At 38.8% G+C, this 25,064-nt stretch overlaps 1 protein-coding gene across 7 annotated transcripts in view; it reads right to left on the bottom strand.

The window, feature by feature from the left end:
- Tmlh (Trimethyllysine hydroxylase) overlaps positions 1-25,064 on the bottom strand; it is a 121,707-nt gene that overhangs the window by 24,981 nt on the left and 71,662 nt on the right. For all 7 annotated transcript variants that reach the window (XM_067143481.2, XM_067143480.2, XM_067143483.2 and 4 more), the window contains 2 exons: positions 20,424-20,647; positions 3,182-3,357 (listed from right to left, as the gene is read on the bottom strand). In XM_067143481.2, coding sequence (XP_066999582.1) covers positions 3,182-3,357; positions 20,424-20,647 — 400 coding nt within the window. The remainder of the gene's footprint in view (positions 1-3,181; positions 3,358-20,423; positions 20,648-25,064) is intronic.

The following is a 25,064-nucleotide window of genomic DNA, read 5'->3' as shown; positions in this document are numbered from 1 at the left end:
TTACATTCACACTAATCTGCAAGAAAGCTCGCCTGATGTCAGCTACAGCTCCTACTTGCTTCAGACGGAATCTTAAGAGAAGTGACAAGCATAGCAGTTGTAACTCATGTTACACTTCCAACATTGCCAGTGATGAAGAGTCTGGCAGCAGTGTCAGCACCAATAAGAATTTCTATAAGACCTGGAGTACCTATGACTTTCTGCAAATTGTTATCATCAACTATTTCACTAACCAATGCCCTATCTTGAATATGAGGTACCATACATTATCACAGATATTGTCTTGGTCCAAAACCTCGAAATTGCACATAAAGTCATGGAGACTCACAAGATGAATTCTATATTTATCATGCTCACAATTATCAGTTTTTTTACCTCCAAATAGTGAGCGGACAATAGCTTCCCTCCAGAGAGGTGAGTAATTAATTTCCCATGCTCTTCCCTTCAAGATGTACGATCACTGTGACCCTGTATGAAGAACTGCCTTCACAGTACGTTCAGATCCATTCCCCTCAAGCCTTCACCAGAAGTGAGGGAAGCAACATACTATTATCACATGTCCTTCTGCACAGTCATGACTTCAGGCCTGCGGCAGTCATTACTGGTAACTATATTCTTACTTCTCTTTAAATCTGGACATAACAAGATAACATGACACTTATCACAAATCAAACCCTTTCGCGTAAAAGTGCACTTTTTTAGCCACAAGGTTTGGTTTAATGTAAATGAAACCACATTTCATATCCTTAATAATTTCAAGTTTTTCCAAGAGAGGCATATCACGTGTTTTGTAGCAGTCAGTGCTACTATGATGTTCATCACCGCAAAATATACAAGCAGAATGTTTATTTTTCTGTAACGAGAGTAAACCCATTGCTGTATTAACATCTTGCCTTGAACATGATTTAGGACTGCTATCTTTCTGCACTTTCTTTGTCCTATCAGCTGACTGTTTAAAACCAGACAAGGCAACATGGATCCTTTCCTCATTTTCAACTTCAGCCTTCATGAATGACATGAATTTATTAAGCCATTGTTCTGCATTAGCAATATCACTATATAATGGACTTCGCTGCTGCCATACTAAAAAGTCTTCCGTCATGCATGATTCTAACAAAGGGAAAAGGATTGCTGCGCATTTCCCAGTTGTGACAGCAAGAGATTCAAGTGCCCTTAAATGACACTCCAGCTTATCATACATCTCCGTGAGGGAACGACATGATTTACTAGCAGGAAGGGTCAAACTGAGAAGATCCCTAGTGTATACTTCAATTAGAAGATCCTCCCTCTCAAAACGTTATTGAAATGCCTCTATCACTAACATATAATTGTCATCTGTAGCTTGGTAAAGTAGCTTGCATCAGATTGTCCCAGTATGGGGACACTTTTTTAGCCTTTCTCCACCACATTTTAGGCCTGGGTGATTAGCCATTGAAATCTGTATCACTTAGGAATTTTATTCCAACTCTCTTCTAATTTTATTTCCTGTGCAACTTATGTCGCTGAATTTAATTGCATCTTCTTTGCCCGTGGAGTTACGTTCCACCATTCATATACGACGTGTTCTGCTCCCATCTCCTGTTTTTATTTTTTGTTCTGCTGTCGGACCAGCCATAGAACGAGTCTCAGTATAGGCCCGCCCGCTTTCCAACTATCATCTGCTGTACATCGCCTTGGTGGCGTGAAGTCAGTCCATTGTCGTCCGCCATGGATGTTGGATGTGTCTTGCGATGGCTCATTTCTAGAGCATCAAAATACCTCAGCATGCCTGCGTAATTCATAAAGTATGGGGGCTAATGCCCTCAATGGTTGTTTATTATTCTTCAGCAGATAATTACAGGCCAGTCAGCTTGATATATGTTGTTTGTAAGCTCAGGGAAAGCATTTTTTCTGATTATACTAGACATGTTTGCAAAATTACTAACTGGTTTGATAGATGGCAGTTAGGGTTTAGGAAAGGTTATTTCAGTGAGGCTCAACTTGTAGGATTCCAGCAAGATATAGCAGATATTTTAGATTCAGGAGGTCGAATAGACTGTATTGCTATTGACTTATCCAAGGCTTTTGATAGGGTAGATCATGGGAAAATATCAACAGAAATGAGGGCTATTGGATTAGACAAAAGAGTGGTTGATTGGGTGGCTAAATTTTTAGAAAATAGAACTTTGAGAATTAGAGTCGATGAAGCATTGTCCAATCCTGTAATGATTAATGGAGGGGCTGCCTGGCCGAGGACGTGGGTTTGAATCCCCGCCAGGAAGTCATAAAATTTAAGAAACAAGATTTCCACTTCTGGAGGTGCACATGGCCCTGAGGTTCACTCAGCCTACACTAAAAATGAGTACCAGGTTAATTCCTGGGGGCAAAGGCGGCCGGGCATAGAGCTGACCACTCTACCCAATCAAGTGCCGAGGTTACGGATAGTGGAAGCCTTTACCTTCTACCCCGCCAAGGGCCTTCATGATTACGGAGATGACTTTGCTTTGCTTATTTTTGCTTGTAATGATTAATTAGGTAGGGGGGTCCCAAAGGGCAGTCATATTGGACCTTTGAGTTTTCTTATGTAAAGCCTCTGGTAAGACCCCAATTACTAGAGTACTGTTCCAGTGTATGGGACCAATACCACGTTTACTCAATACGAGAACTGGAAAAGATGCTAAGGAAAGCAGCATGATCTTGATGATTTCCGACAAAAGAGCAGTGTTAGGGAAATGTTGCAAACTTTGGACTGGGAAGACTTGGGAGTAAGGAGACAAGCTGCTCGACAAAGCAGTAAGTTCCTGAGGCTGTCAATGGAGAGTTGGTGTGGAATAACATTAGTAGATGAATAAGCTTGCGTGGAGCTTTTAAAAGTAAAGACATGAAGATAAAGTTGAAATTTAAGAGGACAATTTGGAGCAAATATTCATTTATAGACAAGGAGTAACGGATCGGAATAATGTTAGATAAATTTCCAAGCTTTTGGCTTGGTAAACAGTTGGTAGGGAATCTGCCACCTGGGTGACACCCTAAAAGCAGTCGATTGATTGATTGATTGATTGATTGATTGATTGATTGATTGATCGATCGATCGGAACATTAATCCAATTCTCAGCTGATAAATGTAATTGTTTTCAAGTTTGCAAGAGAATCTTGCTGTAATATATTATTAATTCTTTAAGATATATGAATGCTCCCTTACCCAGAAGCTTCAGTGAAGTAGGTATTGTCTGTATGTGCTCCTAAGGCTTCTGTTGTGTAGGCTGTATCACTATGAGACATAACGTTACTGAATTCCCACATGTCGCCAAAAAAGGTGCGATGGACATGGGAAATATTTTCAACTACTTTTTCTGTTGCCTCCACAGTAGGTGGTACCTGTAAGATGATAGAAAAATCAGAGATTAGAGCATGGATAAAATAAATAAGAAAATTTAATGTTCAGAAGGGAAGTTAAAATTGTCGTATCTATGCCGTCCTACTTATAACCTAACTCTTGTAAAACCTTCAGATTTTTAAAATATATTTTAATTATCTTTTATTAAATGCTAAGTCTATTGTTAATTTGTATAACCTCAAATAAGTATTGTGAATACGTTTAACATCAAAATCTGTGTAGTTGACAATTGTAGAAAGTTCTTTAATATTCATATATTGGGTATAATCCACTGTCATTCTGATACATGTGAAGGTTTCTGGAAACTTACTATAATGATTTATTATCCAGATACGTGTAGAAACATAAGGAATGTTACAGATTTCTCCATGTGTGTTTGTAAACTGTAATCAAACATTTGAGTTTGATCTACTCCAATCGAGAGGCCAGTCGATCGATTGTTCCTTGTATGTTCCGGATGTGTTCCATTTAGAGTGTTGCAAGAAAATTTCCAGAAGTCAATATTTCTAGAATGTTTGCCAAACGGTATATATATATCGAGCTGTCAAGCTGGGAGGCCAGTGGAGTTAGAGAGTGTAGAGTGCGTGTTAGTGTGAGTGTTACAGTGAGTTGAAGATTTGGTTTATATCTGAACTTGTCAGAAGTGACTTAAGTGAGAGGGTAGTTAGTCTTGCCTTGTGATGGTAAAGTGAATAATCCGTGTGAGGTCTTATTGATGTCTGTACTTGACAGAATCGGCAGTAAATTGCTTCAGAGTGTTTCCCTTAATAGTGTTGTGTTGTTATAATTGTGTATAACTGTGTGTTGTTAAGGAATTGATGTAGCGGCGAAAAAGTGGTTTCATGCAAGGAAATGAACGTACCTCATGTGATATTTATTTACACCAAAATAAAATGGCATTGAGAACGATAAAATGTTAACTTATTATCGATAAATCAAGTCATACAGAGAGAGATCATAATAGAATAGTGACATGTCAGTATTAGAAAGGAGTGCTGATGCCTGCCCTCCTGATGAAGCTGGGAAGCAGAAACAAGCACGAGGGGCTGAGAAGAGATGAATGTAGAAGAACTGGAATTGATTTGGAGAGAACCTATCTATTCAAAGCAGTGTGTGAAGATGTGGAGGAGATTGTCTTCGTCATGTTTTCAAGTTTGTCCTTGTGTCCTATTTCTGTTGCTCCCTCTTGCCACACCGACCTGCTATTATATTTTCTGGTTTCTCTCTCTATGTATATGATCAGGGCTCTGGGAAGTAACCTAGAGAGAGCCTCTACAATCATCTTGAGACTCTGGCAAAATGGGGATGTGATGCGAATATAAGAACTCAACAAGAGAGTTCTATTAGCCTCTTTCACCTCAGTCCTCTAATTTCTAACCTACTTGCGGTGCCCCTGTGAAGCCGAGCAACCCAGTGCAAGGCTGGGTAACCAACCCCAGCGGGAAACTGGGTCGGGGGGTCAATGGATTTGGGGGCAGTGAAAGTCAACGGGAAACCACCACTGTACTTTTCCCTCGACAACCCCATGATGGCTTTGCTTAATTCCAAATGTTCTGGAGTATCAAGTCTCCCAGTCAGATCTCCAGGGAAGACAGGATTAAGAGAAGCCCCTAGTTTAACCTGTCAAAGTAAATTCTCTATGAGAGTCATTGGAAGGATTGCAACATGGCACGTCCATGGTTCCCTAAGCCAGGGAACTTGCAATAATAGAAAGAGAAATGAGTTCACATGATGTGGATATCCTTGGCCTTAGTGAGACTCATTGGAAAGGTTATTGACATAAGTTATTGTAACTCATAGAAGGAATACTGTACGCTTTATGGGAGGTGATGATATGAGTCGAAATGGTGTTGCAATTTTTGTTCCTGAAAAAGTGAACAACACTGTCCTAGGCTATGAACCCATCGGTGATAGGATCATTACCATCAAACTGAATGCTTCCCCTTGCAGGATTAATATTATCCAGGTCTGTGCTCCCACAGCTGCAGCATCAGATGCTGAAGTAGAAGAGTTCTATGAACTGCTGGAACATACCATCAATCTGTTTGCAAATAGGGAAATAGTAATAATCCAAGGTGACTTCAATGCTAAGATGGACACTACTGGAGACACTGACATCAGATCTGTGATTGGTCGTTATGGAGTAGAGGAAAGGAATGAACGAGGAAAGCAGCAACTGGAGTTTTGTGTTGGTAATGACATGGTAGTTTGCAACACCCTCTTCCACCATCACCCAAGGTGTCTGTACACGTGGATATCACCTGGTGATAGAGTCAGGAATCAGATTGATTTCATGTTGGTGAGACAATGTTGGAAGACATCTGTTCTAGATTGTAAGACCTTTCCTGGAGCAGAATGTGGCAGTGACCACAATCTGTTGTCCATGAAAATATGGCTAAAACTAAAAGTCACGAAGAAAATAAGAGCAAGACAGTTTAGACTCACTAACCAGGAGTCTCTTGCATGCTTCGGGCAACTTGTATAGCCAAAGCTCCCGGATTTGCTACTAAATGAAGAAGAATCACTTTGTCAGACGTGGGACAGAATGAAAGAGATTGTCTCCTCACCTCTCCCAGAGCCAGCTAGGAGAACACCGAGTGCAGAACATTCCTGGATATCAAACAAGACTTTGCAACTGATTGAAGAAATAAGTAGTCTGAAGAAACATGGTATACAATCCATTCAGGATGAAAATAGGTACTGTATGGAAACAACATTGCAGCTGTAAAGGTAGATGACAACATTTCAGAATTTTTCAGTATTTCGCAGGGATGTATATTATCATCTATTATATATAACATCTCTGCTGAATATGTGATTTTTAAAAAACCCTCAATGACTGGACTGGAGGCATATCAATTGGTAGTTGAAAAATCAGTAACCTGCGTATTGCTGATGACACCACTCTCCTTTTTGGAGCAGTGAAGATGAAGTTGCAGAATTACTAGCAAGGGTAAAAGATGCAAGTTTAAAATATGGGCTAGAGATCAACCTGAGCAAGTCCAAACTAATGGTAATTGACAGAGCGGCACAGATCCGGTTGACAGTCGATTAGGCGAACTGGAGGTGGTAAATGAATTCATATACCTTGAGTCGGCCATCTATGATGCCGGAAGTTATGACAAAGAGATTAGGAGACGTATCACCCTAGGGCACGTTGCCATGAGCAAACTCATAAAAATATGGCAGAGCAGAGCAATAACAAACAGCAGAAAGATTAGATTAGTTTATTCACTTGTGTTCTCTGTCTTCCTATATGGTTCAGAGACCTGGACCCTCAAGGCAAGAGATAAGTACCGTATCGACACCTTTCAGATGTGGTGTTGGAGAAGGATGCTCCGTGTACCTTGGACGGAAAAAAAGAACTAATGCATCTAGTATTCAAGAACTTCATATCTCCGAACGTCTCTCTTCTCGCGTCATAAGGAGAATCGTCCAGTTCTTCGGGCATATTGTGAGACGGGATAGTGAAAATCTGGAGAAGTGTATCATGAAAGGCAAAATTTTCAGTGGAAGACCACGAGGAAGGACATCGAGCAGGTGGATTGATCAAGTTCTGCATACCACCAGTCTGACTCTTCAACAGGCTTTAAGAGAAGCTGAACATCATTGAAATTAGCGCCGCTTAATCAAGAATGTTGTGTGAAGTCAAATGGGGTCATGATGCTCAGTAATGAGTTACATGACTCGTGATGATGATGTATATGATCATTGTGTGAAGAGAGAGGAAACAAGAATAATCTTCACATCTTCATACACTTCGATCTTCATATAGATGGGCTTTGTCCTCATCAGCCCCAGACACTGACAGTTACATAATTGGCAAGGCAGAGATAATATAATACTTCTTCTTCTTCTTCTTCTTCTTTAGCATTTGTCCCGCCTGATGGAAGGGTCCGCTATGTGGATTTGTTGTCTCCATTTAATTTGGTCACGGGCCATGTCTGAATGTAGTCTTACAGCTTTCAGGTCGCTGTGCACTGTATCGATCCATCGCTGTCTTGGTCTTCCCTTGGGCCTCTTTCCAGCGACTTCCAATGTATACGCTGACTTTGCCAGTGTATTGTCTTCTGCACCCATCACATGTCCAAACCAGTGCAGATGGTTTTCCTGCATTTTCTTTTGGATCGGTGCAACGCCAAAGCGTTTCCTACTAACGTCGTTTGAAATATGATCCAGTCTAGTGATGCCAGCTGTCCACCTGGCATTACTAGATCGACTAGATCACGTAGTCGACATTCTACCTCCTTCATAGCAGGCCAACACTCAGTGCCGTAGAAAGTGGCGGGACGGATAACAGTCCGGTAGATCTTAGATTTCAGATGGTCCTTCATCCGACGGTTGCAGGTGACGCCCGTTGTCATTCGCCACTTCAGCCAGGCTGCATGTATCCTTGTGTTGACCCCATCAGTAAGTCTGCCATCGTCAGACAGTGTGGAGCTAAGATATTTAAATTTCTCTACTCGTGGTAGATCTTCACCATCAACGTGGATGGTTCCAACTTCTCGAGGATCTAATGTCATGATGTACTCCTACAGTGATGCGGAAATCATCGGACGTTCCTGCGGCAGCTTGAACATAACTCCTTGGTTCTACGTAGAGCAGGTGCTCTGGAATGCTATGTTCTCGTAGTGCTAACCAGATTAGGTCATGTGGCACCCTATCAAAGGCCTTCTCAAGATCCAGAAAAGTGAGATGAAGAGGCTTATTTTTTTCACGGTGTTCCTCAACTAACAGCCGTGCAGCGTGGATTGCATCTGTTGTGCCACAATTGTTCACGAATCCAGCTTGGTTCGTTGTAAGTTTGGCTATCTGGCGAATCCTTTTTTTCGAGAACACGTTCGAAGATCTTCATCGCATGGCTCAGAAATCTGATCGGGCGATAATTAGGACAATCAGCAGAACTTCCCTTCTTCTTGAAGATTGGTACGGTAATGCTCTGATGGTATTTGACCTTCTTTGATGATCTGATTGAAAAGCTGTGTTAGCCATATTCCGCATCCCACCGTTCAGAGCACTAGCACTCTGCCGGAAGATCATCGGGGCTGGTGGCTTTCCCTGATTTCATCTCCTTCAGAACAGCCTGAACTTCCTTGACATCAATTTCCTTCACTCGGCCTTCAGTAGCGAAGGTGGTTGGGATTGGTGGGTGGGGAAATTCTTCGGTTGAAAGTTTTTCAAAATAGTTCCGCCAGCGTTCTCGCACTTTCTTCCAATCAACCAGCAGGTCACCTTTTTCGTCATTGAAGCCGTAAAAACGTTGGATGTCTTCCGTTTTGCGGTGCCTCTATTTGAGTAGCCGGTAAATGTGCCAACTTGAGAAAAGATTAAGTGTGACAGGTGTGTCATCAAGAAAGAACAGCAGAATTGCATTTTTGTCATCAAGAAAGGACAGCAGGATTTAATTTTGTTTGTAATATTTTGTATTGTGAGAAATGAAGAAATAAGAACTCTGGACTCTGCTGGTATTACTTTTTATGTACCTGGAAGAAAATATTAATTTAAATATGTTTGTAATTTTTAAAAGAAAGAATGTAATTTAGGGAAACCTCAAGAATGGAACTTATGAACTTTATTGTTACCATTGCAAGATGCGAGAATTGTTTTGAAGTGATTTTTTTTTTCGTATGTAAATTTTATGTAATTGATCATTTAAATTAATGTCAGCAAGGGTGAAGAAAAGACACTTGGGACGTTTTAACTTGAAGAATTTCTTGAATAATTATTTGAAAATTATTTTTTGTAATTCTGTATGTCAAAATTGTAATCTGATGGAAAATTGTATAAGGTGCTTTAATTTTGAAGCATCCTATACTGCATGTGTGGTTACCAATGTTGAATCAGGTGATGTAATTCCTCTTGCATCAGTAGGCCAGGAAATGACCATATATGGTCATACAATTGGATTGAATCAGATTGGCCAAAGAACGGACTTTCCGATTGGAGAAAAAAAACGGAATCTAGTGGAAATTGCATCCCATTGGGTGGATTGTGATTTGTCAATTTCCGGCCTTAGGCCGCTTCGCATGCGGGATGTGATTAGGCCGCGTCTATTCCATCTGACCATCCCCGAGTGCGGATGCGCTCGAGGGTTTCCCCTCCGGGAACCCTTCCTCCTTCTTGGTAAGCGCAATTTCTACTGACATTTCAATGTTTTCTGATGTTGTTTGAATTAATTTAATTTCTTTTGCATTTCGGTATTTTCTTGCTTTATGTAATTTTTTAAGTTTTAAATTTAACGTGTCTGAGTTTGCCCCAGATTCCCGTTGGTTGTAATTTCAAATCTTTTACCTGCATTTTTAATTGACAATCCATGTGTAATTCTGCATATGTTAAACTTGTGTTTTACTAAGTGATTTAAGGATCTTGATTATGTTTTTGCTTCGGTTAGTCAACCAATCGGCCGTCACAATCCGACAAGATTCATTTCATCCCCTCCCCCACAAAAAAGCAACTTATAATAGTCTCATACATAGAGCATTTAACGTACCCATGAACAAAAAAGACCTTCACACGGAACTGAATACTATCCGTCACATCGCTAGATTCAATGGCTATAATAATCAATTCATAGAAAATATCATTGGTAAACACAAATTCCGACCTAAGACCACACTTAAAAAAGAACCATCCAAACACGACTCTGTCTCCACTTTTACCTATGTCAATGGAATTCACATAATTACTAATGTTTTAAAGAAAAAAGGCATGAAAATAGCCTTCAAAACCAGCTACAACAACAACATGCAAATCTTACATAACACTTCACATATTAATAAAATAAACAGATACTCAAAATCAGGTGTCTACAGAATCAGATGTAACACATGTTCAAATATTTCTTACATAGGGCAACCGGTAGGAGTTTCAATATCAGATACTCTGAGCATTTTAACGCAGCTAAATACAACAAATTTTCAGCCATCGGCCAACATATGGTCGATTATAACCATAGTTTCACGAACATTGAAACAGACATGGACATACTCAAAATAGTTAAAAAGGGACCTCTACTCAACATAATTGAGAGCTTCTACATACACTTGGATCAATATTTTAATGCCAACTACAATCTTAACGAAATTACCAAGAAACCTAAGATTTTATTCGATCTTTTCATTTCCTATTATAGGAAAAACAAATCAGCTCTTCACAACCCTTTCTTTAAATCAATTAAGGGTCCCCTTCCACCTCAAATTCCATTAACTTCCCTCTCTCCTAACCCGTCCTGAACCATTTCCCCTTCCCTCCCTCCCGTCTCCTTCCACACTTATGTCATCCTTTCCCTCCGCATCCCTTCTCCTCTCTTGCTGATCTATGCTGCGTGACGCTCACTCTGTCTGTTGCACTCCTTCCAGCAGCTCGTTCCAAACAAGCGCAAGGTGAGTACGTGTCATTTCACACACACACACCCCCTCCCTTAGTACTTTCTCTATCAGATTTTCGAGTTAATTCTAATTTTGTTCTTCAGGTTCTCTGGGTTCCGACTGAATTGAGACTTCCTTTAAACACAGCATTTATTTATGCTACATAGAACAAGTCCAGCTTTCTCAATTTGTCAAGTCTATATTGGTCATATTGGACAATTCCCTCTGCGCCATCGTGGAACTCGCTCTCAGAACTTTCCAGAAACTTGAATTTAAATGTGCAACAAGAGTTCAACCGTCAACCTAAGACTTTGGCATCAAGAAATTTTAAGCGACATCACAATTATTTTATTCATCTGTTAATTTTAACATATTTTGGTTATATTTATTGTAACTTATGTATAAGGTTTTTTTTTTTTTTTTGCTAGGGGCTTTACGTCACACCGACACAGATAGGTCTTATGGCGACGATGGGATAGGAAAGGCTTAGGAGTTGGAAGGAAGCGGCCGTGGCCTTAATTAAGGTACAGCCCCAGCATTTGCCTGGTGTGAAAATGGGAAACCACGGAAAACCATTTTCAGGGCTGCCGATAGTGGGATTCGAACCTACTATCTCCCGGATGCAAGCTCACAAATGGAAATTCTAAGTTCCCATGGAGGGAATTAGATTCTTTTCCACCAATAGAGCATATCAAAAATCAGATCAAATATTAGATGGATGGCTTTTCCGGCGTTTGCTCCCACTCTGAAGAGTCTAGTGTCAGACCTAAGACGAAACGCTGGTTAATAGAGCAAACGCCGGAAAAGCCATCCATGCAAGCTCACAGCCGCGCGCCTCTACGCGCACGGCCAACTCGCCCGGTATAAGGTTTATAATTGTATGTCACTCCACTACCATCCATCCTCTTGTTCATCCATATTTTTTTGTTTATGTCTTTTGCTTGTAATTTCGGCTAGGCTGATGATGGTCCAAAAAACGGACCGAAACTAGTACCTGACACTATCATATTGTAATGTTTTGATAAACGTTAAATGATTTTAAGTATTGAGAAGGTGGAGCAATAAATCTTGTATTCATTTTAAGTTAAACCTGTATCTGTCGTTGAGTCAAGCATTTGTTGCTATGTCATTTAACTTGTTTTTTTTAAATCTTCATTTGTTATTTTTAAAATATAGTTGTGCTAGAGGGTGATTCTTGTGAACCTTTTCTCCCCCATAACGTCATACCTTCCCATGGGCCTCATAGGGCTCCTGCACCTTCCACAATCGCTTCTTAGTTGTCGTTTTTAGACCTATAAGAATTAGCTTGCGTATTTGATAGCTATCGTCACATTTCCAAGCTCAGATATAAAATCTCCTTATTCACTTTGAGTGTCAGTATTATTATTTTCTATTTGTAGTTTCATATTTTTTATTATTATTTTCCGAGTTCATTTTCATATTACATTATTAAATATATTCTAGAAGTAAACCTACTTAATGTGAAATATAAATTAAATAATATGTAGACATACAATGTAAAACAATTTACGTATTGGAAAGTAATATTTGTGTTTGACACAAACTTTTAAGTAAATGAATATTTTAAAATAATAAGTTAAGAGTAAATAAGAACTTATCAAATGTGAACTACTGAATAATAGTAATAATCAAACCATATAACCTAATTAACTTAGAGATTAATTACCAAAACAAATTTAACATTTTTGAAACTAACATACTGATAATAATAATAATATAAGAAGAAAACTGTGACAACTGGTGATTACGCAGTGCATAGGTCAACACAGGGTCATTATGAAGTTGAAACCAACGTAATGAATATCAACTAATCCAGAACAGAATGACAAAATGAAAATTAACACCAACATGGGTAAGGAATACATAGTAACAACCCACAATAAATTTGAAATAGCAACAACACACGCATCAAGGAAATAATACCATGAAACGCACGCTGAATGACCAGTATAAAAATATATCAGAGGGGAAAAATAAAATTTTGAAAGGCCAAAAGAATATCACAGTTACCGGTCAACAATAGGCATATCATTTAAACGGCACTAACATGAAGTACAAACGGCGAATATGAGTAGAACATAAACCAAAATCTCACAATAATTCCCACAGCAAAAACCACAATGACACATAATAAAGGATAATATGACCCCACCAACAAATAATAAAATAAGGTACTTACAGTCGTGAAGAGATATACGATAGCATCTTACCCATGCTGACCCATGCGCCCATAACCAACATCACCAAACAAAATTTACATATTATAAATGTTTTTTAACAGATACTTATATACAAGACTAATCCCTAAATGGGATACCATAAACAGATTCAATCAATTCCAGTCGAGTTGACCCTCATCTTGCACAATGAGAGGGAAGACGTGGCTTCCAGTGTCCGTTCTCCTTCAGTCTTAATGGCGGACAGCCTCTTATTGAAGTAGCCCGCATGAGAGCGGAAATGTCTAGCGATCATTGTGCACTCTGGAGATAAGAGTCCGTACACAATACTAGTTATACCGTTTATGGATAGAGGGCCTCAGAGGTTGCTTTCCCGTCTCATACACAACACACACTGCCAACCAGGAGAAATGTTTCCGAATAACATGATGATGATACGCTACAATAGTCTTATATGTAATGAGCAGGAGAAACATAGGCAAATGTTCCATGCGCCTTATCATTTAAGATTAGCCGTGCCATAGAGACACATAATTTAATTATACGGCTTCTCAAATAGTCAGATCCCAAATTAAATATATATGTTACTGTAATATCGTCACAACCTCAGTGAGTGGGCCCAATCCATGATACGAAAAACATCTTCAAAACATCACAGACCCACCTCCGGCTTGAACTTTCAATTGGCCTTCAGTGCACTCGACGATGTGCGTCATTGGAATACAAGCAAAAAAATGTGATTCGTCAGACAACATTACGTTCCACCAGTCAGCTACTATCCACGTTCTATGATTTCTAGCCCAGTGAAGACAGACTCCAAATCTTCATTACATGCAGTTCCTGTAGCAATGCTCTGTCACTAACAGGTTGGGATGGACCTTCATTCGCTGACTGCAGCAATTCGTGTCGGGTTTGGAAGCAATTTTGATTCGCAAGCCGTGAAACGGGTCTCCGGTCCCTTTCAGTCAAGACCTTTTTCTGACCGCAATTCTGACGCCGTGTTTCATGGCCATGTGTAGTACACCACTGCTTATAGTCATGTCTACTGAGAAACACCAACAAATCCAGCAACTTCGCACATCGTATGGCCATAGGCACGGCCAAACATGACTGCCCCTTTTTTGCCATTCTGTCACATCCTTACATCTACACATGTTGACGTACACTGTCCACTTGAAACATCAATGTCTCACTGATCGCTACTGCCTTATGTTCACATAGAGGCAGTGCACATGTGGTTGAGCATGGGACCCGTTCGCTGCGCCATCTGTACAGGCTTAACAATCCCTCTGTGCATGCACACTAGGGCGACTACTTTTTTGTCCGGTGAGCTTACTATGAGCATTCTAGCTCTGTGCCAATGTACAGTCTTTTGTACTGAATTTTCACAACCACCTTTTTCTTCTTCTTCTTCCACACCATGTGAACTGTGTCACACATGTGAACTTTATGCATATTGGTACAGTTCAATATAAGTACCATTTGTAGCTCTACAGATATTTAAACAATAATCAAGCTCCTGCTTCAATGATACAAGTTTCAGAAAAGAACAAACAAGAACATGTTATGTGTTCCTTTCATAGTTGCTATCTTTCTATATATAAATCAGTGATACAATGTCTCAAATCAGCCAGGTCTAAAAAGGTTGATGTTCAATTGTTTAATATCATACCAGATTATTTCATAAACTGAACTTACTGACAGTCATCTAGCATCTGTTATAACCAGAAATTTCTGTAAACAATTTAATGTTGCTGATGTTATATTGGTTTTAATATTCAAGAAAATTGTTAATGTGCCCCCACTCCCCCGGAAAAGATCCTGCAGGTGCCCACTGAGGAGGGCAGGCAGTAAAAACCCCCTCTTCCTATCCAGCATCCATGAAAAGACTTGTTCATAAATGTGGTAATACCTCTAGAAGTGAGGTGGACACCGTCCTACTAGAATGTGAAATCAAGAGGAATTTATTTATTTATTTATTTATTTATTTATTTATTTATTTATTTATTTATTTATTTATTTATTTATTTATTTATTTATTTATTTATTTATTTATTTATTTATTTATTTATTTATTTATTCATTTAGCAGTGGCGAAGTTAGGGCTCGTGGCCCTATCTTACACTTAACCACATAACTGATCTACAGATAATACATATATAAAAGAATGTACTATTCTATCATAAAATCAAAGATAAGCTAGATTTGGACAACATATAATGAAGAAAGAAAGCAGAGTTCAACAAATAAAAAATTCGGAGTGTATAGATAATGTGAAAGAGACAAAGTCATAATGAAAAAGTAAGATACAAACTGAAAAAATAAGCAATACATAAAGAGAACACAATAAGTAATAAAGTAAATGGAAATATAAGTATAGCAATAAAAGTGATCTATGTACATGAGTAAGAAGCTAAATATTATGTACATTACACTATAATAATAATAATAATAATAATAATAATAATAATAATAATAATAATAATCACACAACCTATCATACGTCATCATACACACGAAACAGTCAGCGGTATTCAACAGGTAATCTCTACATGCAATCTTAAATTTCGATATTGAGTCTGAGTTCCTGACGGCAGCTGGGAGTAAATTCCAAAGTCGTGACCCAGCCACAACGAAGGATCTGTTATATATTGAGGAGTGGTTGACGGGAATAGCAAGGGAAGTGCCAGATCTAGTGTTACAATTATGGAATGAGGATAATAAATGGAATTTTGAAGAGATGTATTTGGGTAGATTTTCCTTCCGAGTTCAATATATCAACGTAAGTACGTGGAATTTCCGTTGCCTCTTGGGTTTCAGCCAGGAAAGAAATGTGTAGCTAGGAGTTATGTGAGCATCGTAACTCAAGTTAAAAACAAATCGAAGACCAGAGGTCAGTTCTCATTGAAGTTTCATAGTTTGTTCACGGGTTGCATCAATGAGGACAATGTCGCAGTAGTCAAGTATTGGTAGTATCAAAGTTTGGAGTAGTTTTATCTTTACGTCTTGTGGCAAAATGTCCTTATGCTGTTCCAGGGGGTGTAGCGTCGTGTACATCTTTCTGCATGTATTTCTTACGTGTGCAGACCAGTCAAGAATTTCAGTCAGATACCTTAATTAAGGTACAGCCCCAGCATTTGCCTGGTGTGAAAATGGGAAACCATGGAAAACCATCTTCAGGGCTGCCGACAGTGGGGTTCGAACCTACTATCTCCCGAATACTGGATACCGGCCGCACTTAAGCGACTGCAGCTATCGAGCTCGGTCAAAGAAGTATTAAAAGCCTAATATTTTGAAATATTCATATACTGTGCATGTTAGTAAAATGGGTTTGACGAGCAAGACATTCTGTTCATTATTGTCATGAGGAAATACCGTAGCTACCTGACTAATGGGCATACTTTAACTGAGACCAAAAAATCTTACCTGGATTTTCTGAAGAAATGGACTGCTGACTGGTTAAGGCACCATACACACACACAATCACACACGTAAATCTAATAATAATAATAATAATAATAATAATAATAATAATAATAATAATAATAATAATAATATCAACAACAACAACAACAACAACAACATTTACTAGGCACATCACAATTGTCATATCACTCCGATAATCCACCTAACCGCCTCATATGTAGTTCAGTTCATTAGGTGAGCTAATGTGGAGCTTTTTCCCGTCTTCTAAATGAACGATAATGCGGCTGTCCTGCATCGAAACTCGCCGCATACCCCAGAAGTCCCGAGCTTTATGCAGTACTTCTTTCCTTGTGGTTATCAGGGATTCGGTTATTAATAATTTGGTACCTTTAAGAGCTCGCTTGGCTATTAGCTGCGGACACCACCTCAGCTGCTGACCTCTTCATACGGCCGAGTCTATGACATCGATCTATGCTGTCTATAGACAATTCGATGTTCAGACTGTTTTTTAATGTACCCAGCACCACAGTGTACATGTCTTCGTTGGGGGTCTTACAGATACCATGAAGGAGTAGGCAGTTCCTTCTGCTATATTGCTCTGCCTCGTCAATGAGGATGTCCTGTTGGTCAAGGTGTTTCTGTAGATGGCTTACCTCCTTCTTCATTTCACTTAATTCCTCTGAAATTATTTCCTGAAAGTCCTGGAACTCTGAAGCGAGGCCGGTTAGTGTGTCGCCTGGGTTGGCAGCACTGGTCGCGCCAGCAGCCATGGCTTCCTCCAAGCGTGCTTGGAATTCTGCCATTCGCTTCTCAAACTTCAAAAGACGTTCATTTACGGCCTTCAGCGTCATAGTACTTCACGGCTATTGAAGTTCACACTTAAATAAAGCACTAGCACACCCACGAATATTAAAATAATTATTATCTGGCTGATTTAGCAGGTGAATTACGGAGCACGTTTACTCGCGTTGTACAGCGCGCGCCATCTTAGTTCACGATGGCAGTGCTTTTCAACATGTCGGGCTAAGAGTGTTCTATCATTGTAGTGCCCAGGAAAATGCAGACTGCGTTTTTATTCAATCCTGATCAGATACAATATATTTTTGGTGTGTCTCTTTTATACTAAATCACTTGGTATGGGTTCTCAGTACTTAAATTTGGCAGTTATTCCAACTGACTTTACCACTGAATGGAACCAAATTGAGATTATAGTAATTTTCTTCAATATGGCATAGCATTTCAGTAGAAAAACCAGCACTTTTCTGGTGATAATCTGGCTTAAAGTGGTTTAGGAATTGCAGTTTGTAAGCACGCAAACAGAAAACCTTCTGAATAATGTCATGAACCGTCAAACTGTCAAAAAAAAACACACACACACAGAGTCCCTTCACTCAAATGCTGTTTAGGATGTTTCCTAACTTGTGAAATCAAACTTCCTGTTTCTTGTAGAATTGTGTCCCACTGATGTGGGAGGGTCTACATTCCATTCCCTTCTTACATGTTGCTGAACATGTGTAACTTAAATTGAGGCTATTAGAATAGCAGAGGCGTATGTGCCAAAAACTAGTTTTCAGAAAAAAATGTTTAAAGTTTTGCTAAGTATAACATAGAGAAACATGTACAGTACATACACATTAAAATATTGTACACTGTTCAGAAGTGAACCAGCAGGCATTACTACTGTAAATTATAGTTACAAAATACAGTTTTACAGATTTTCCAAATTCTTGAACAATAATTTTATATGTGACCTTTCTTAAATGTAAGGTATGCATTTATATGTGTTAAGAACAAAACTGTTTTCTTGCAAAATAGAAATACATACTATATAAATAAATATACAACTGTGTCACGAACAGTGCAGTCTTTTTTTTTCATTCAAACCATGAATGTTCTGAACTTTGTAACTTTTATTTAAATGAACGACTTTATAAACTACTATGCGCAGTGTGTAATTAGTTTATTTAAATAGCTGTTCTGTAAATTGTAAACCACTATTTCCCAAAATTGTCAAAATATTTCATCAATTTCATCTCGACCCACTTTCTCAGATCAAGCACACCGACAAGAAGGCCCTGCAACATTTTTAGTTTTTGAACTAAACTTTCCTTCAGGTGTATTTCTCTTTTTCTTGGCTATGTTTATTTTCCACTTGTTTTTCTGTACACAGCATTTTCTGGGATGACTTATGTGATGAGAAGGAAAAGCACTATCTGTACCATTTATTGTTTGAGCTTAATGAAAAGTCTACACTACATGTTTCATTCCTTGAATGATAATGGTTAAAAGCAGAGTTAGCAGTTTCAGATACCTAGGTGTAACCTTGCAGACCACATGCAGCAGTTTCAGGATCCATATAAGAGCTAGAATTATCGCAGCTCTGAAAGCGATGAATGACATTGAGAATATCACACAAATTGCAGTGGATACAGCCATGGTGCTTTTTCGAGTAAAAGTGCTACCAGTGTTAACCTATGGGCTTGAGATCATAGGGGAATTTCTGAGTTTGAAGCAATTAGAAGACCTGGAAAAGATAAAATCCAGATATCTGAAGCGAGTCCTCAGTGTTTCAAACACTACAAGATCTTGACTTGTATATGAACTCGCGAGAGAAACTTTCCTGATTGAGGACCTGAGATACAATCTTGTTTTACCAGGAGGCGCAGCATACGATAACCTGTTGCATAAACTTAGAGAAAAAAAGAGGGACATTTGGGAAGACTTCTACTCAATGGAGGCCATGACGAAGCGGAAATGGATGGAAACGGGCTACCAACTGAGACACATAGTTACAAGATTGGCTGTGGATGGATTCCATTTCAAGATGTGTAAAAACAAAGTTTTTCACGAACCGAACATAAACTGTGTGTGTAGGCTATGTGACCAAGTATGTGAAAGATATCATATCCAGAAGTGTTCCTCGAGGTCCTGCTCGATTAGTGAATTTATTAAGGACTAACACTTATGCAGAGCGCATTAGACGCCACGCTGTCTTATCTAATTGTGAACCTCTATGCACATTGTGCGCAATAAAATTTATTATTAAAAGCACAAATTTTAATACACAGCACTAAATACCACAAAACGTCCTGCAGGAAAGGAGAAAGATCTCTAGTTGACTACAGCAAGAAGTAATTAACTCATTTTTAATATCCCTTTATTTATGATTATGTACCTTTTCCTTCTTTGGCCATCAGGCTTCAATAAATTAAATATAACAAATAAATATTACTGCAAGAACTGCATGATACCAAGAATGAGTATCATCACTAGCTTTTGAAGCAAAAGACTGAACAAAAAGCTGCACTTTCAAACAGATACCACCATACAAGAAAGATCAAATCTCAAACAACAATACATTAAAATGCTTAAGGAACTTATGGGGTTTGGAGGGCTGAAAACACACAATAGCTTCTGTTAAGAGATTTATTGCCCCCTGCTATTAAAATAGATAGTAGCTATTGCAGGAAAGCAACCGGCTGGCAGACTGGCTCATATGCCTTTCCTATTCTCGAGATTGAGCTGCAGCGCGTAAGGTTGAATGACATGCTGTATTCAACTGGAGGTTTCGTTCATAACCATTCACACTTAACAGCCATGAAAAAGTATACTTCATACTATATATTGCATGAAAAAACGAAAAAAGCATACTATGACACATACACCTCTGCTGTTCTAAGCGCCTCAATTTTGCTGACCATAGCACGAGTTGAACTTTACGCTGAGGAGTCTACATCTTGAATAACAGGAATAAGCTACGCAACTAGAAAGTTTTATGCGTAAGCTCTTCTTATAGTAATTCATATCCATGATTTCTGACTCAAGAATAATATGAGATTTTGATGATCAAATTTCTGAGAGATTGAGCATTTACTTATGTATATAACTTAAATGAAGTGAATATGGTAGTTCTCACATTCCTCTAGGAGGGACATGGTGTATTAGGCACTAAGTCACTACAAGATAGGTTGTACGACAAAGAAAAATGACAATGTACTGAGTAGAATACTTTGTTAATATCTGAATGTTTAAATGTGTTTTATTCATAACACTTACATTTTGCACAAATGCCACTCCAAAAGTTACCAGTGACTTGACAACTTCTCGAAGACCAGACTGTGTTTGACTGTATTCCTTGAGGTCCACTTTGGCTACACCACATGTGTTAACATTTCCTTTGTTCCAAGGAATCCATTTGCTCTTTTGTGCATCATAGTAATTGCTGTATGTATTCTCTTTCAGCCAGCTCAATGGATACTGAGAATGATGTCCATCAGGCCCTGTGGAAATATATTGCGCTGCCATTTATAACACTTTAAGATATCTGTGGCTTTAAGTAGAGACTAGAGACATATTGGGCACCTTTCTTGTGTACTTGCATGAGAGGGAACTTGATTGATAATTTGTGTTATTGTGGTTTTCATAGTAAAAAGAGTGTATCAGTAATATTGAGTTTATGCTGAGAAAAATAGAAAAGAGCGAGCTGTATTTTATGTTACTGCTTATATTGTTTATTTTTCTGTTATGACAGTATATTAATATTGTTGATACCACATATTTTAATTATTGTACGTGTAATGAAATGCATTGAACATGCAACAACAAGAGAGTTATTTACAACTTGATGTATGATGGCACTGCATAAACATTGCACCTGGCAGAAACATTTGCTTCACAAAAGACAATGAATGAATATAAACAAATTAATTTACATCATAAAGATCATACATATATCATTGATTATAGCCACGGGACATTCAGTTTACATAGAATCCAAACCACAATGATATGAATCTTCATTTCACAAAATCTCACATGCATTGGCTATGATTTCAATTGCTGTGTCTGCCTTGGTGAGAAGCCAGACACTGCAAAATTCAACCAATCTAGCTTAATTTGGAGTCAAACACCTTATAGCAGAAAAAGTAGAAACAAAATATCAAAATTTAGCTCAGTTCAGATGTGACTTAGTGAACAGCTGAAATAAAATCTCACATAAATTTGCAGCCTCTCTCGTATGTTGAGATTCAAAAGCAATAGATCTGCACATGTGGATAGAGTACATGCAAAAGAAAGACATGGGTCCAAAATATGTTTGGCTGCAGCCTTCATGGTAGAGGACTGAATACAAATGGTAGTGGTCGTTTTGACAAGTAGACACTGTTGTGAAGTGAAGAGTGGGTGGGGATGGGTGAGGCAAAAGAATGGAAAAAAAGTAGTAGTTATCTAATATTACGGCCTGAGTACCAGTTGATGTCCAACTTCAGAACCTCTGAGGGGAAGAGGGTGAGAAATTGGGGGTAAATGTATACGGAACTGTGAAACATTCATCAAATTAATGTGGTCTGATGATGTCAGCTGTGAATGGAGAAAGGCAGATCTATGTTATGGGTTTTGAAGGTACTGCAATGGCTGCATATTTGTTTATCTAGTATGTGTGTAGTTGAGCTAATGTAGAAAACTGGAGAGAGTCTGCATTGAAACTGGTAGATGATGTTGGGTGAAGTGCAGTCACAACAACCTTGTATGGGGTAAGACTTCTTGGTGATGCTAGTGGTGCTAGGTTTATGCTGGACTGAGTGGCTCAGACAGTTGAGGCAACTGACCTTCTGACCCTAACTTGGCAGGTTCAATTCTGGCTCAGTCTGTTGGTATTTGAAGGTGTTCAAATACGTCAGCCTTGTATTGGTAGATTTACTGTCATCGTGGCTTTAGGCCTTGAATAAATCCATTTGCCTTGATGGTAAGGCTGAATGGTAGGTATTGTTTTGTGTGATACGGGTAAAGACGGGGTATACTGTTGATGGTAAGTGGGTTTGATTTGAAGAGAGATATCTATTCAGTCACTACATCTGCTTTATCCATATAGGCTATTGTTACAATGGGCTCGCCACACCCAAAGGCAATTTTATACCTACTGCCAGGTTCAAAATTAGGCGCCCCTAACATGGAGACAGACGCCTTTTGTAGCTGCTCCTCTGGAGTACAGACGCTACTGGTTTGAAATCCAAGAATGTGTGGAATATACAAAATGCATCAGCAATAGGATGATGGTGATGAGACTCCAGTTTGAAAATGGCATGAAAGATCTATTTTATTTGTATGCCCCACAAATGAGTTGCATAGATGAACATCTAGAGTACTTTTTAGAGGAAGTGGAGGAACAGATAGAAGATAAGGAAGTGCTTGTGATGGGAGATCTAAATGCACTAGTTAGAATGGAAAGAGAAGGGGCCGATGACCTCGATGTTAGGCCCCTTTAAACAACAAGCATCATCATCATCATCATCATCATCATCATCATCATCATCATCATCATCATCAATGGAAAGAGAAGGAAAGGAAAGTGTTGCAGGGCCCTTTGGATATGGAAATGTAAATCCAGAAGGCAAGTTGTTGGTGGATTTTTGCATGAGGAACCAAATGATTGTTGGGAACACTTGGTTTAGGAAGAAGAACATTCAGAAGATCACAAGGTATGGTTGGAGAGACAGACGAACAAAGACCGTGATTGATTATATAATCATAGAGAAAGAACACCGGAAGAACCTTTTAGATGTTACAGCCATGCCTGACGAAGCCTTCGGTGGAAATCATAGAGTTGTGATAGGAAAATTGAAAGTGGGAAAGATTGAAAAACCCCCAATAAGAAGAGAGAAGAGAATTAAAGTATGGAAGTTGAAGGAGAAAAGCAAATAGTGAATATTTAAGATAAACTTAAATATTATAACAAGTGGTCTGCCCTATTCAATATAATATATAATTTATTATATTTAGTACGTTTTGCCCCCTAAGGAACATCATCCAAAACCAAACCAAACCCCACGGCACTACAGCCCTTGAAGGGCCTTGGCCTGCCAAGCGACCGCTGCTCAGCCCGAAGGCCTGCAGATTATGAGGTGTCGTGTGGTCAGCACGACAAATCCTCTCGGCCGTTATTCTTGGCTTTCTTGACCGGGGCCGCTATCTCACCGCCAGATAGCTCCTCAATTCTAATCACGTAGGCTGAGTGGACCTCGAACCAGCCCTCAGATCCAGGTAAAAATCCCTGACCTGGCCGGGAATCGAACCCGGGGCCTCCGGGTAAGAGGCAGGCACACTACCCCTACACCACGGGGCCGGCTAAGGAACATCATCAGCTATGATAAATGAACGTTAACATTAATATATTAGAATACAAAATAGATATTATTAAAATTGGAAAGACACATTAAAACATTGATGTATGTTACGACATTTAAAATAAGATCTTAGAAATTTTGTTAAAATTGTAAGTCATATGATCGATAAAAACAGTTGAATTGTCCATTATACTCCTGATAATATTCTTGAGAAATAACAGTTGTGCTTTATAAAATATTAAATGATCAATTGTTGTGAATAGCACACTTGATTTGTATATTTTGATGAAAGATTTGTTAGATCTTTGATATGCATTCCTTAGATAGTATATACATTGAAAGCTTCAGAATTTAAAGAATTTAAAGAGAAAAGCATACAAGAAGAATTTTAAAGTGAAATAATACCCTTCGTACCAAAGATGGAGATGGGGAATGTTGAAGATAAATGGAAAAGATTTAAGGAAGCACTCTCTGGATGTGCAGAAAAGTATGTTGTAGAACATCAGGAAATGTGAAAGACAAAGAGAGACACTGGTGGAATGATAGGGTAAAGATTAAAATGAAGGAAAAGAAAATGGCATGGAAAGCATGGAAATCATCTAAGACTGAAGAAAGTAGAAGAAAATATGTGGAAGCAAAGAATTTGACCAAGAAAGTAGTGGAGGAAGAAAAGAGGAAAAGCTGGGCCTTATTCACATAGAAATTGAGAGATGATATGCAGGGCAGCAAGAAATTACTCTATGGTATTTACATACATACATACATACATACATACATACATACATACATACATACATACATACATACATACATACATACATACATACATACATACATACATACATTATCATTAAAGATTGTTATGCCTTTCAGCATTCAGTCTGAAAGCCTCTGTGAATTTACTAAATGTTGCCACAATCGTCTATTTGCAACTAGTGCAGTGGCCTCATTTAGTTCTATACCTCTTATCTTTAAATTGTTAGGAATTAAGTCTAACCATCATCGTCTTGGTCTCGCTCTACTTCTCTTACCCTCCATAACAGAGTCCATTATTCTCCTAGGCAACCTATCCTCCTCCATTCGCCTCACATGACCCCACCACTGAAGCCGGTTTATGTGTACAGCTTCATCCATCGAGTTCATTCCTAAATTAGCCTTTATCTCCTCATTCCGAGTACGCTCCTGCCATTGTTTCCTCCTGTTTGTACCAGCAGCCATTCTAGCAACTTTCATGTCTGTTACTTCTAACTTATGAATAAGATATCCCGAGTCCACCCAGCTTTTGCTCCCATAAAGCAAAGTTGGTCTGAAAACAGACCGATGTAAAGATAGTTTCGTCTGGGAGCTGACTTCCTTCTTAGAGAATACTGTTGATCGCAACTGCGAGCTCACTGCATTAGCTTTACTACACCTTGATTCAATCTCACTTACTATATTACCATCCTGGGAGAAAACACAACCTAAATACTTGAAATTATCGACCTGTTCTAGCTTTGTATCACCAATCTGACATTCAATTCTGTTGAATTTTGTACCTACTGACATCAATTTAGTCTTCGAAAGGCTAATTTTCATA

This window comes from Anabrus simplex, chromosome 3 (genome assembly GCF_040414725.1).
Source record: "Anabrus simplex isolate iqAnaSimp1 chromosome 3, ASM4041472v1, whole genome shotgun sequence".
Lineage (NCBI taxonomy): Eukaryota > Metazoa > Arthropoda > Insecta > Orthoptera > Tettigoniidae > Anabrus > Anabrus simplex.
Note: the sequence above shows the minus strand (reverse complement) of the source record. Positions and strands in the feature narration are given on the sequence as shown.